The sequence below is a fragment of the Cystoisospora suis genome (genome assembly GCF_002600585.1).
Source record: "Cystoisospora suis strain Wien I chromosome Unknown contig_3986, whole genome shotgun sequence".
Lineage (NCBI taxonomy): Eukaryota > Apicomplexa > Conoidasida > Eucoccidiorida > Sarcocystidae > Cystoisospora > Cystoisospora suis.
Window position 1 is genome coordinate 314 of NW_027156780.1, and position 14,570 is coordinate 14,883.

Genomic DNA, 14,570 nt, shown 5'->3' on the forward strand with positions numbered 1-14,570 from the left:
AGAAAGAAAGGCGGTAGTGAGAGAATAGGTTACCAGTGGCGGCGAGGAATCCCGAGCTTTTCTGTTTGAGGGAAGGCCCTCTATCAATCGAGACCTCTCCATAGAAGGTTCTCGAACTATCACATTCTCCTATGAAGATGTCATTCAAGGCGGTCACCCGGAGAATCTTATGGACTACTTTCACTCCATTATTCTTCTTCTTCCTCTTCATCTCCTCATGCCTATGACGTAGAATATCCTCTCTCTCGTCACGTCTCTCTCTATCTTCTTGTTTCGCTTCCTCTTCTTCATCTTTCTTGCCACCCCACGATTTCTGCGACTTCTTCATAAACGTTTCTCCTCTCTCAGAAGAAGAAGAAGGGATCGGTGCCTCGCATCTTGGGTCGTTCCTTCTCCTTCTTGGTTGTTCTTCTTCTTCTTGTTCACAGTCATCTCGAAATAGAGGAGGAGAAGAAGGGGAGATTTCTCTTTCTAGAGAGGTGAGAGACATTAAGCCTGTATGAGTCTTTCGTTGTTGGTCGATTCTTTGAAGGATTTGCTTCTCTAAGGCTTCTGGATATTCAATTTCCACTCTTATTCTCTGTCTGCATAGAGCCGTTGCATGCCCCCTCATGACGTAATTCAACACAGAGGAAACATACTTCTTACATGAAGACGTTTCAAATCGATGCCTTCTCTCTTCATCGTCATCTCTCTTTCTTATCAACGTCTCTTCTCTCGGTGTTTCTTCTTCTTTTTCATGGCTCTTAGAATGGCTAGAGGGTCTTCTTCCTTCGTCACCTCTCTTGGTATACAGAGACAGGAAAGACGGAGATGAAGAAGACGATGAGAGGCATGAAGAAGAAGAAGAGAGAGAAGAAGAAGGTGGAGAAGGTGGAGATCTAGGTGTAGAAAAGGTTGGATGAAAAGATAAGATTTTGAAGCAGCTTCTCTCCCCTTCATCCGCAGAGAGAACAAGAGACACACATGCAGTGGATGAAGAATGAGAAGAAGAAGAAGATGACTTCTCTTGTTCTCCCGTGAATGAAGAAGATGGAGAAGAAGAAGAGCCCTTCTTCTTCTCTTCATTGAAATGGCTGGGCCTATCAAGAAGATCTCCATTCTCACGTCGATTCTCTTTCTCTCTCTCTTGTCGATCTTTCTGCGAATGGAGGACGAGGAGGTCCTTCTTCTTCTCCTTTTCCTCAGGGTGATACCTTCCTCTTCTTCCTGTCAAACTTCCGAGCTTTTCTCCCTCTTCTTTCTCTCTTTCTTCTACTTGTTCTTCTTCTCTTTCTTCTCTCTTCACACTTGTCCCTCTTTCTCTTCTCTTCATCTCTCCTTGTCTCTCTACATCCCTATTTTCTTCTTTTCTTTCTCCCTCTCTCCCACCCCCTTCTTCTCCCTCTGTTTCTTCCACATCATCTAGATGTGGTCTGAAGGGAGACTTCTCATTCATTATGCCGGATGAAGAGACACCTGGAGAGAAAGAAGAAGAGTTATCTGATCGAGGTAGAAATCGAGGAGGTCGATAAGCTAGGCATAGACGACCCTCGGAACGTAATGGATCTGTATTAAAACCGAAGAGCCAGATGCCTTCTTGTGAAGAAAATTTCTTCTTCTTTCTTTTCTTCTTCTCCTCTCTCGAAGAATCTGCACCATCGTCTCTTCCTCCTTTCTCATTATTGTTGTTCTTCTTCTTCTTGTCTGTCTTCTTCGCCTCTTCACTCTCTTTCTCATTCTCCTCTGATGACCCATCATCCGCCTCTCCTTTTCTCTCCTTCTTCTCCGCTATCGAACGCCCTTGGCCGCGATGATCCTTGTCATCTTCTTCTTCTTGTTCTTCTTCTTCTTCTTCTCTTTCTCTTATCCCTTCATCCTCTTCTTCATCTAGAGAAGAAATGAACGATGCTGCCTCGAGGAGGGTTCCGTCGCCCCCAGCCGCAATGACAGCGTCAGGAGGAAAGGCAGAGCTCGATCCTTTCCGTATGGAGAGTCTCTTGCCTTTATCTGTGAGATTTCTCCCGAAGTATCGAGCCTTCACAAGAGTTGTATGTACACCCCAGTCTTCTTCGAGCTGCCTTACAAGCTCCTTCACGTTTCTCTCGTGCTCCAGATGAGTCGCGTAAGCCACAGGGAACTGCTCTTGGAGTTCGAGAGTGACTTGCCGAGTATACTCTAAAACAGACATTTCTTTCTCCTCACGAATCACCTCTTCGGGGGGGGAGCAAGAGACACAATCTTCTCGGGTCTGCTGGAGACAAGATGACAAAGAAGAAGGGGAAGAGGAGGAAGATACCATAGAGCTAGGGGGATTCAATGATGATACTGGTGCATGTACACCTGAAAGAGTAGAGATAGGATGCGTCTGAGATGACAAAGAAGAAGAAGGGGAAGAAGAAAGACAGTTGTCTTCATCGGGATCGTGACGGTGCGTCTGTTCTTTGTCAAGAAGAAAACCTCCTTGCTGTGACGAAGAGAAGATCGTGGATGGAGATTTCGGAAAGAAAGGACCAGAGCATGAAGATGAAGAAAGAACCCCCCCATCTCCTGACGAACCAGCTGTTGAAACACTTGGAGAAGAAGGAGAGTGTGTCATCTTCTCTGAACCGATTCGGCTTATATTCGAGATGGCTCCGTCACAAGTTGTTGATAAGAGACTCTCTTTACTGCTAGAGCTTCGAGGCAAAGACGTTGGTGAATCTCCGGAGAGAACAAGAGTGTTCTTCTTCTTGCTGTCGATCTCCTCTTTCTCAGAGAGACCAAGATCTTCTGAAAGGCTCTTCTTCACTATCTTCATCCCCGTGGAGAGTAACCTCTCCCTTTCTTCTTCTAGTGACAATGAGTTCTCTATCAACTTCTTCTTCATATCGTCATCGGGAACCTCGCCCCCTAACGTTGTTTTGCTCCTAGTTCTTTCGAGAAGTAACTTTTCACGAAAGAGAAGAAGGCGTTGCTCCGTCTCCAGTTCAAAGCGTGTGAGTTTATCTAAGACTACCACGCGCCGAATCTTCATCGAAGGAGGAGGGGGAGTCGCCGTGGGAAGATCTTCAAGAAGAGCGGACTGATCAAGCATAGGAATAGAAGGAGAAGGGGAAGAAGAAGAGCAAGCTGTCCGGGTTGATGGGCTTTCACAAGAAGTCGTTTCCTTGTGACTCTTCTCCTGGGAATTTCCATGGGTGAAGTGCCGAAGGGAAGAAAAACTCTGATGCGGATGTAGAGGAAAAGAAGAAGAAGAAGAAAGAGAAAGAGGAGAAGGTCTCGAGAGTTGTACATCACCATCTCTGTTTAGGCAACATGTCTCTTCTTGTGAAGAGGAAGACGCAGAAGGAGGGGGGGAAGACGCACAAGGAAAGGGAGAAGAAGAAGAAGAAGAAGGAGGGGGGGAAGAAGAAGAAGAGAATGTGCGATAGTGTGAGGAGGAAATTACTTTTGGAGATTTCGTCATATCTGCAGAAGAAGAAGAAGAGGAGGCAGCAAGTGGGAGATTAAGATGGTGTGCAGAACGCCCATATGAGCTATAAGGGCAACGACGGGAAGTCTCTCTCCATGGAAAATTTTCTTCATGCCCCCGAGATGCAGATGATGGTCGACTAGAAGTTTGATCTTGAGGAATAGAAGAAGAGGGAAGAAAATGACAAGGAGATTCGGGAGGAAAAGAAGAAGAAGGAAGTTTATCTATGTTCTCTCCTCCTCCCTCGGGAAGATGATCTATCTCTCCTCTACCTTTTCTTTCTTCTCTCTCTTCTCTTTCCCGTCCTTCCTTTCTTTCACCGGCTGAGTCTGCGAAGAAGCCTCTCCCGTCTTCTTTTAGATTTCTTCTCTCACTCATTTCTTCTTCCTCTTTCCAGAGTTCTTCCGCCTCGGGAGAGGAAGAAAGTCTCTTCTCTATTGTAGTAGTAGAAGGTAAGAGACTTGAACAGAAGGTGGATGACGTCGTAGCTACAGCGGCTGTTCTTCCTGCTAGGGGAGCTGACACTCGATGGGAGAATCGATCCTGTGAGAATCGACGAGGCTGTCGATCGGAGGAAGATCTATTGCCAGAGAAAGAAGAAGAAAGGAAAGGAGAAGGATAAGAAAGACGTCGTGAAAAGACACGAGAGGAAGAAGAAGAAGGGACAGCGGGAAAACAAGAGTAAGAAGGAGAGAGAGGTTGTCCGTGCGAAGAAGGTGAATGGAGAGAAGAAGAAGAAGAAAGGCTTAGGAAAGAAGAGGGAGAAGAAGAAAACGAGCGAATGGAAGAGGATGAGGATGTATATCTGGCAAAAATAGAAGAAGAAAGATCTGAAGTTGTAGACATAGAAGAATAGACAGGGGGAGGAGAAGAAAAAAAACTCTTCCCCCTAGGTGATGACGAGAATGCACACCCATCTGGGGTGTACATACACCTCGTCGTTGTCCCTCTTGTATCTTCTCCATCTTCTTTCTCTTCCGCTTCTTCTTCTGTCAACTCTTGTGTAGAGAACAAGCCCATTCTCTCATTCCGTGAAGAGGGCTCATCGCGAACTAGAGTTTCTCCTGGAGAAGCTTTAGAGGCATCAGAAGGGCCGATCATTCTATAGGCCCTCGACAACTGGGGAGAGGAAGAAGGAGGAAGAAGAAGAGATGAAGAGATACGACAGGGAGGAGGAGGAGGAGGAGAACACGGAGAAGTCGATAGGAGAGACACCGAAGAGAAATGAAGAGAACCACCACGAGACAATACACGACAAGAGAAAGAAAGAGTAGACTTGGAAAGTATGCTGTCTCGAGAAGAACAGAAAGAAGATGAAAATGCGGGTCGGAAGTAACTGTTGATGGCGCACGAGATAGACGACAGAGAAGGACGAGACAAAGAAGAAGAATACAGAGAAGAGGAAGAAGGACGGAGAGAAGAGAAGAAACGTGTGTAAGGAGAAAGAGAAGCAGAAGAGGCTTTGAAAACGGGTGGATAGAGGAAAGAAGACCACTGCGAGACCTCCTTCAGATCAGAATGGCGGCTCAGACAACCATAAAGAGATACACAAGAAGAAGAAAAAGAAGAAGAGACAAGAAATGCAGATGGATGAAGCGCCGATGCGAAGTCTTTAGTAGAGCAGAGAGATGAGAGATATGTTGGGACAGAAAGAAAAGAAACTTTCAGAAGACGAAGAGAAGAACAAGAGGAAGGGAAACGCACATGTTGTTGAAAGGAATCTCTAAACCTATTCGGTTCTTCGCTACTTCGAGAGAATTGCCTACGGAAAGAAGAGAAAGAAGAGGAAGGAGGAAGACGACGACACTGACGAAGGCTCGAGGGAGAGCTGAGAGGATGTGTCTTTTGGTAGGTGGACAGGGGAGACCTACGAGAGAGAAGAGAAGGCAATGTGTCTCTTCTTCTTCTTTGACTCCGACTATCGGTAGGAGGAGGAAAAGGAGGAGGAGTTGCTGCTTTACTCGGTGAGCCAAGAGAGATGGATGAAATGACAGGAGGTCTGTTTCTCCGGAACAAGCGACGAAAAGATGAAGAAGAAGAAAGAGAAGAAAATGGCAAAAAAGAAGAGAAGTGAAGAGAGCTACTCTTTGAATGACATAAACAACTCCGACAGATACGAGCGTTTGCGCCCTTCGTACGGAGGTGTACCGGAAGATGGATGCATAAAGGAGAATCGGAGTTCTCGTGTGGTGTACATACACCTGAATTTCTTAGGCTAGCTTGAGACAAGAAAGAAGAAGAAGAATAAGAAGAAGGGAGTGAAATCCTTCTTGTTCTTGAAACGGCCTTTCTGGGGTGAAACATTTTCAGGAAGAGAGAAGATTACCTTCATTCACACCAATCGACTTAGCTAGAGACGAGAAACGCACGAAAAGAACGGACAGATGAGAAAGAAAAGAGAAAGAAGAGAAGATAAACTTCCCTTTCTCTGGAAAAAATCGATTACACCGAGTCATCACAACTAGAAACAATCTCTCTCGCTCCAGAGAGCTCGGTTCTCTCCAACTCATTCTCTCTTCTTCCTTCGATCTTCTTGCTGAGAAGGAGAGACAAAGAGAGAGAAAAAGTAAAATCTATATGTCTCCTGTGATTCCTATCGAATAAAGAAAAGAATTCTCAAGGGTTAAGAAGGAAAAAGAACGTCTCTTTGCCCTTTTCTTTCTCTCCCTTTAGGCTACTACTCTTCGAACTAACGATGATAAGAGAGCTCGCTTTACGAGAAACATCCCAAGCCACGTTCTTCCCGTTCTCTCTCTTTATCTCTTTCTGTCTACATCTATCTTTCTATCACTCTACCTATGTTGTTAAATGATATCTCTGAAGAGAATGATGAAGAGGAACACACAAATGAGAAAGAAAGCAAGTCGATCGTCTCTGGCCCTGTCATCCTCTCCGTCACTCGAATTCTCTCGTCCAAACTTTCACAATGAATCAAGACACAAGCCCATGAATAAAAAAGAAAGGAAAAGAAGTTATGAAGTCCGTCCGATGAGTAAGAAAGAAGGAAAGAAACAAAGAAGGAAGGAAGGAAGAAGGTATCATTTATTCACCTATGCAGTCTGCTTCATTCATTCATAGCAGTAACCTCTTTCTTTCTTTCTTTGTTGATTTCTCTCTATCCATTCTCTCATCGAACTTCCTTCTTTTTCTTCTTTTTTATCCATCCCTACCGGGTGTGTAGGAAAGAAGAGGTTAGTCGGGGCCTTGCCTCCCTCCCTCCTCCTCCTCTTCCCCCTATCCAGTCAGTCAGTTGTTCTCGATCCATCTCCCTCGTCTCTTATTAAACTCCCGCGAGTCAAATACATGGAGAGAGGAAAACTCTTTTCAGCAGTAAAGATGAAGAAGAAGAAAAGAGAGGAGAGGAAGAAAAGGATTCGTGATATGAGGAAACGCTCTCGAGATTAAACGGGAACGGAGCTTACTTTGACATTTCGAGGTATCAGAAAGTTGCGCACAGAAAAGAAAGAAAGAGGCCGGTAACTTGTCCTAATGTATTCCTGGCATGTTAAGACCGAGCTTCTCTCTTCATTCTCTCTGTCTCTCTCTCTCTCTCTCTCTGTGTCTCTTTCACCATTCCCCTCTATCTCTCCTCTCGTCTTCTTTCGGACCCGGCGAAAGGGTCCGTGAGTAGAACGAAAGATAGAGAACATACAGAAGGAAGGTTTAAGAGAACAAGGAGATGATTAACAGGAGCAGCCTAGCTCTCATTCATTCACTTCTTCTCTCTCCAGTAGGACGAATCCAGAGTCGTTGAGAAAGAAAGAAAGAAAAAAATGGACGAACAAGAAGCGATTCAAGACTTCTCTTGTTCTTCTATTACTGATGGGGAGATATTTCAGCAGATTCCTTTGGAGGAGTCGATATGAAGAAGAAGAAGACTTCTTTTCTTCTTCTTCTGTTTTACGCCACGCACGTCTTTCCTGTCGTCTATATCTTTCTATGGTTGAAGAAGAACAAGAAGACAAGGACGGCGCCGGGCCTCTTAATCAGCGCCCGAGCTACTCCTTCCCCCTCTCCACGTCTCTCCTCACGTGAAGTCTCTCGTGCTAAAGAAAAGAGAGAGAGAGCAAAGAAGAGAAGATCCTATATAGATAGGTAGATAGATACATACATAGATAAGAGCTTGATAGACAGTTGGAGGTAGATAGCTAAGCATATCAAAGATAGATAGATAGATAGCTGTACAGATATAGAGAGATGGATAGCTTCCCCAGATAGAGAAAGAGATCAGAGTCATATAGCTCGATAAAAGGGACAAGAAGCTCGAAAGGCTTTCTTTTGTCATAGGATGAATCCATGAAGAAGAGAGTGAGGGCTGCGTACCATATGCACACACTCTCTCTCTATATCTATTTATTTCTATCTTTAATTGATCTATCTCCCTCCATACAAACTACCTGTAGAGAAGAACACATTTCAGTAGAAGAGAAGCCTCGTTCCTCTGGATATATGAAGACACCCTAGGAGGTCTGTCGACTTATCATACATGCTGAGAGGCCTATCTCCCTCGGACTTCCTATCAGAATTCATTCATCCCCCTCAGGCCTTACGAGAGAGATAGACGATAATACATCGCTCTTCTTTCTTTCTTTCGTATCAACTATATATAGGTGTTTCTGAGAGGAAGAAGATAGACAGAGATTGCTATATGATAGTGAGGCCTGTCTCTCTCTCTCTCTCTTTTCATTCAGCGACCAAGAGAGACTTCGGCTCCTCTCTCTGTCTTTCTATCGCTCTCTCTGTAAAGACTGAGAGATAGAGAGGATGAAACAGATGAACATAGATATCTAGATATACACGAGTAGATAGAGCTATAGATAGGTCAAATAGATATATACGTAGATAGGTCGATACACAGCCTTCAGTTCTCAAAGCATAATTGCCATAGAGTTAGAGCTTTCTTCTTCTTCTCTCTTTCTCTGTCTTGATATTTCTCTTCACAAGCCTGCTATTCAGTCGAGAGAAATGAAGATAGAAAGACGGACGAACTCACAAAGTCTTGGAGATGAAAGGAGGATACAAAAGTGAAGACATCTGTACCGGCCTGTCTGTCTATGAACCCCCCCTCTATAAACATTCTTATCTTTATCCCTTCTGTCCTCGTCTTCTACTTCTATGTAGACTTCCACATTGTCTCATACATACAGAGAAAGACAGGTTCAGTCATATGTATCTGTGTCGAAACTTCCTATCTAGCCAAGTATCTATCTACCGATCTATCTATCTATGTTTAATCTATCTACTGTATTGATCTTGGATCTCTCTATCTATCTCTATCTCTCTCTCTTTATTCCACGTGTTAGTCGTGGCACACTCCTTCTCATTCACAAAGAAAAAGACTTTGCACGGTGATCGCTTTCTTTCTTTTTCTTTCTCATTCTCCTTTCCTTCTTTTCTATCATTACCAAGACGGAAAGAAGAAGGAGTGATAAAGAAAGCGCTTTGTTCATCCTTCCTCGTCTTTCGGACTAGAAGAAAAGAAAGCCTTGAGTCTACTGGAAGGAGCAAACAGCACCTGAAAGAGAGGAAGAAGGGCTGCAACGCCCTGTCTTCTCACTCATCTCCATCACACTCTGCCCCTCTCTCTACTCGAAAGCATACATGAAGATGCACATCTATAAATCTACATCTAGATCTATATACATATACACCTATCTCCATATCGATCTGACTACATATATATCTCTCTCATACATATTGATGCATGCATACATATAGAGATATAAGACATGGAAGGATGGGCGGACTGCTATGTTGTAGTGTAAGAAGTGTGTGTATGGAGATGAAGATTCTTTGATTCTTCTGGCTTGGAATTTGTCATTCAAAAGAAGAAGAAGAGGCGTGCCTTGCTTATGACCGTGTCTCCAAGATCTCCGTAAAGAAGGAACGTTCTTCTTATGGTTTGTATGAAGTCATATTCATCACCCCAACATTACAAGAAGAAGAGAACAAGCCACAGAAGATCTCACTCTTTCTTCTTCTTCTTCCTTTTCAACTCGAACGCTTTGCCGAGGCAATAAGAAGGAAAGAAGAAGAGTGAAGAAAAAGAACGCGAAAAGCAAGAAGAGAAAGAAAAAGAAGAATGCGAAGAAGAAGAAGAGGAAAAAGAGAGCTGTTTCGCCATTAAGAGGAGAAACAGGAAGGCCTACGGGTTCTCTCAAGAAATTGTCATGCAAGAAAGAAAAGAAAAAGAAGAAGAGAAATAGAGAGATAGAAAACCGAGATCTCTATTCAGTTGAAAGAAGAGAGAAAGAGAAGAAGAAGAAGAAGAAAAGAAGAAGAAGAGGAGAAACTTCTTCCTCTTCATTCCAAGTCTCCTTGTGGACCAATACAAAAGAGCGGCGCTAGTAGTAGTAGTAGTCGTAGTAGTTTAGTAGAGGACGAGCCAAGCGTATCCAGGCATAAAACAGAAACCCCACACATGCATAAAGACCACCACCTACGCAGAAAAACAGAGACCTATACATATTCATACACATATACACATATATATATATATATATCATATACATATGGTAGATATACAGAAACGGCCATGGAGGATGAATACATAGCGATGCTTATAGAGAGCACTAGATAGAGAAAGAGATGTATAGCTCGGGTGTCTACATAAAGAGGATTGTCCTTATTGCAGTTGTCCTTCGAGGCTTCTCTTTCTCACTCCTTCTTCTTCTTCTTCGGTCTCTTTCTTTTTGGGAACTGCTTCTCTTCAAAATCTCATCGGGAATAACATAAAAACAACACTTTCTTTCTTTCTTTCCCGCTCTTTCTTTCATTCTCCTCACTCTTTCTTTCTCTTCTTTCTTCCTTTTCATTCGTGTCTCCAGAGAGTCACTTCTTCTTCACAATGGAGACGAGGAGATGAGACCCCCCGTGTCAGCTGAAGAAGAAGAAGAAGGGGAAGAGACAGAGCAGCATCGACGTAAGAATCGATAGACGAATCGATGGAGTTCATTTCTCGAGAGAAATAGACGAAAGACTTTGCCTAGAGTCTCGAGACAACGAAGATTATGCTGGAATACCAGACTGGAAGCGATCATCTCTCCGCATCGATACAAATGATATATATACCCACGACTCTCTTTCAAAGAACTCGAAGACACACAGGAAGAAGAAGAAGGACACACCAAATCTCCTTCTCTTTCTTCTTCTTCCTCTTCTTCTTTTTTCTCTCTTTCTTGATGAGTGGGAGGCTGCGCCCCTTGTAGAGTGCGGCCTCCTTCTTTGTTCTCCTTCTGCTGAAACACGCAGCTATTGACACCATTCCTTCTTTCAAGAGTTTCTGTTCTTTTCTTCTCCTTCGTTATGCTCTCGCTCATCTCCTGTTTCTTCTTCTTCTTTCGCACGAGAGAATCTTCTCTTCCTGTTGAATGAAGAGGCCGAAAGTCGTCTTGATACCGAGAATCCTTAAGATGAAGAGAGAGGGCTCCACACTCCGGACATTCCATCGCATCTTCAAGAAGAAGTCGAGCATATACACCTGAGAAGATCTTCTTTTCTTCTTCTTTGTCAGAAGATCGAGACTCCTCTGTTAGAGTAGTAAGAAGATATCTATAAAAGAAATGAACTCTCTCTTGTGATGACTCTTCTGCTTCCTCTTCATCTTCTTTGCCGTTGTGCTCTTCTCGGTCTCTCATCCATTTCCTTCTTCTTCTCTCTAAAATTTCGGCAAGTTTCAGGAGAATCTCGTGGCTCTCTTCATCTTCACGTTTCTTTACTCGATCGTATTCTTCTTCTTCTATATCTTTCTCTTTCTCTTCTTCGTTTTCATAGACAGAAAGAAGAGAAGAAGGATTGAAAGCATATGCGATGCCTTTCTCCGAGTGTACATACACCTCACCACCTTGAACCACATCTACACCCGAGCAAAATGCATGAAGGAGATGAAGCGGCCAGAGAACCTTCTCTTCCTTTTCTTCTTTCTCTTCTTCTCGTTCGTTGACTTTTCTCAGACTTCTCTGGAGAGGAAGAAACCGAGGAAACTGAGAAGGAATGCTCGATAAAGACGCACATAATAAGCGATAGCGCTCTTCAAGGCATTCGCCTCTATCATCTTTACTATACCCCAGTCCTCCTATACATACACCGCTGATAAGAGAAGATGAAGATGAGAAAGAATGAAGGTACTTTCCTATACGATCAGAGACATATTCTCGGAGATAAGAACTTCTGCCTCCTTGAAGATTGGCAAGAATATGAGGAAAGTGAAGAGAAGGAGAAGGAAAACGATGATTTCTACAATGTTCCGCATTCTCTCCTCCTTCTTGCTCTTCTCCAGAGTGTACATACACCCGAGAAAGAGCATGTTCTTCTTTCAGTCTTTCTGTTAAGCTGTGTATTAGATCAATAAGCATGTATTCAGCAGAATCAATGATACGTGAAGATTTCTTTCTTGCCATTGTATACCTTCTTTCCTCTTTATCATCCTTTTCACCATCTTCTCTTCTCTTGGCTTCTCCATTCTTCTTCTTCTTCCTCATGGTCCCATCATGTTCTTCTTCTGTTTCTTCTTTCTCTCTCGTGTCATTCATCATCTCGCATACACTTTCCTCTTCTTTTCCTTCTACATGTTTCTCTTTCTCTTCTTCTTCTTCTTCCTTCTTCTTCCTCTCCTCCGTCTTCGTCACCTTCTCACCCCCCCTCTTTCCTTCTACAAGCATGTCTCGCCTTGCCGTCGCCGTTTCTTTCATAACTTCTTCGTCTAGAAAGAGCTCTTCGGAAGGAGAAGTAATGAGGTGGACGCCCATATATAAGCCTAATGAAGCTAGCTGAGAAGGAAGAAGAGACTTTCTACCAGAAGACGTTGAGACAGAGACACCGGTGAGATCTCTTCCTTCTCTTCGAGAAGCTTTTCTTTCTTGGACCTTCTTCAGCTGAAGAGGAGGCGAAGAAGATGAAGAAGACGATAGCAACGGTAAAGAGGAAGATGAAGTTCTTCTACCCTGTTCGCTTTCTTCTTCTTTTTCACCTTTCTCTTCTTCTTTTACTTCTCGGCGAGCGTTTCCCGACGAGGGGGGTGCTGGAGAAGATCCTGTGTCTTTCCTGAGCATCGACAGATCCTTCTGTTTGTGGAAAGAGAAAGATAGAGAAGAAGACGAAGAAGGACAGAAAGTCTTCATTTTGAAAGGAAAGATATTTCCTTCTTTATCGCACGACTGTGTATCTCGAGTAACGAGATGAAGAAAGAAGCCATCAAGATCACAGACGGGAGGTAAAAAAGAAAAAGAAGAAGAGGACAAGCGGAGAGATGGAGGAGGAGGAGGAGAAGAAGAATGAGAAGATAGAAGGTGTCCTTCTGTTTCTTCTCTTCTTGTTCTTCTACTGACATCGATGTCTTCTTCATCTCCTTCTACAGATAACCTTCTTCTCTTCGTTATCATTCCTTCTTCTTCTTCGTTTGCTTCTCTGTCTTCTTTTCTCCCTTCTATCGATCCATTTGTGATGGTCCTCTTCTTCTCCTCCTCCTCTTCTACGTCTTCTCCATCTTCTCTCCTATCCCTTTCTTTCTTCACTTCTTCTCTGTTCTGAAGAGGTCCATTCTTAAGGTCTCCATACCCCGGCAAGGCCTCGTAATGACGGCGAGCGCTCTTATAGCGAGATTCGTAAACTGAGTGAAGAGAGAGAAAATCTCCTACTGGAAGATCTACCAACTTAAGAGATGAGAAGTCTTTACGTAGAATAGGTGGGAGCAGACAGGAAGGAAAGAAACCTTTCTCTGTTAAGAGAGCAAAACAAGGAGTCAAAGAAATAGGCTTTGAATTAAACGATAATACACCTAACCGAGGTGTACATACACCTGATGGAAAACCACGATGAGACACCGAAGAAGAAGAAGAACGGGTGTGACGGAGTAGTCCTAGGGAAGATAGAAACAATTCATCTTCAACGGAGAGAGATATAGAGGAAGATGAGGAGAAAGAACGGGAAGAAGAAGAAGAAGGGAAAGAAGAAGTAGAAGACGATTCAGCTCGTTTTCTGCTGCATGCTAAGGATTTCGGGAATTTGACTTGAGATGGTTCCAATGTTTCAGGTGTATGTACACCTGAAAGAGATGAAGTGAGAGAATTCGAAGAGAGATTAAGGTGACTCTGAGGACAGCGGAGAGGAATATTGATAACGTTCTGAGTAAATTCCTTGGCGAGAGAATAGTCTCCTTGTTTCAGAGATCTCCATAAAGATTGACGGGAAGGAAGAAGATAGTCCCGAACAAAAGGATCTGCATGCAAGGCACCTAAAGATGTCTTCACAGAAGAATAAGCCGAAGAAGAATAAGACGGACAAGGAGAAGAAGAAAAAGAAGAGAGAGATTCTTCTTCTTCTTTATCTACCCCTTCTTCGGCTCTTGGCTTTATCCTTTCTATAGAGAGTGGAGAGGAGAGTTCCATTGTGGGAAATGGGTAGTATCATCGACTAGACAGGAGACAGTCGATACGATTGAAGAAGAAGAAAGAGAAGAAGATTCCTACTGAAATAAACTTCTCTTTTTCTTTCTTTGCCAGAGCTCTTGAAAAGATAGAAAGAAGGTGGGGGGGGGTGAACGATGCGAGGGAAACGAAAACGACGAAGAGAAAAAAAGAAGAAATACGAGTCGGAGTATACAACAGAGCTCGGAGGGGTGGGGTGTATGTACAGCTGACTCGAGGAGATAAGGAGAAGAATAAGATGATGGAGGACAAGAGAAGAAGAAGGAAGACTATCAAGGTATGCAGAAGAGACAGCTTCAAACCCTTCCCCTTTGAATGGAAGGATGACTACACATAAAGAACATATGAAAAAAGATCTCCTTCTTATGAAGAGACAGACCTGCGATCAGAATGGAGAGCTTTTGAAGAAGAAAGCGTCATCAGAGGGACACTTCTTCTTTACTCCTTCTTCTTCTATTACTACGGTGAAAGAGATAGGAGGAAGGACAGACGGAAAGATGAAGAAGTGTGTAGAGAGATGAAGATAGTGATCCTTAAGAACCTCAACACAAATAGACAGGAAGAGGAGAAGAAGAGAGAGAGAGAGAGAATCCTCCCGGCCATTGGAAATCCTTCATAACGTACCTACGCATACGACATGAAGCACTGCCTAGATAACCTTCTCCTTAGGTTATAGATAGAGAGATAGAGTAAAGATAGATAGATAGACTGAA

At 43.5% G+C, this 14,570-nt stretch overlaps 2 protein-coding genes across 2 annotated transcripts; both read right to left on the minus strand.

Annotated features, from left to right (window-relative positions):
* Positions 1–34: 34 nt before the first annotated feature.
* On the minus strand, positions 35–6,599 carry CSUI_007530 (dna-directed rna polymerase iii rpc8; the record flags this gene model as incomplete). Its single annotated transcript, XM_068067675.1, has 1 exon — positions 35–6,599. A coding segment is annotated over exon 1 (5,703 nt), but the record flags the coding sequence as incomplete, so codon positions are not given.
* Positions 6,600–9,426: 2,827 nt separating this feature from the next.
* CSUI_007531 (queuine trna-ribosyltransferase) lies at positions 9,427–14,559 on the minus strand. The gene has a single exon (XM_068067676.1). The coding sequence runs from the start codon at positions 13,816–13,818 to the stop codon at positions 10,276–10,278; it is 3,543 nt and encodes a 1,180-aa protein (XP_067920349.1). The 5' UTR covers positions 13,819–14,559; the 3' UTR covers positions 9,427–10,275.
* Positions 14,560–14,570: the final 11 nt, after the last annotated feature.

What these genes read in the sequence shown, in the direction of transcription:
- CSUI_007531 (XM_068067676.1), bottom strand. Translation starts at nt 13,818, where the DNA reads ATGGAACTCTCCTCTCCACTCTCTATAGAAAGGATAAAGCCAAGAGCC.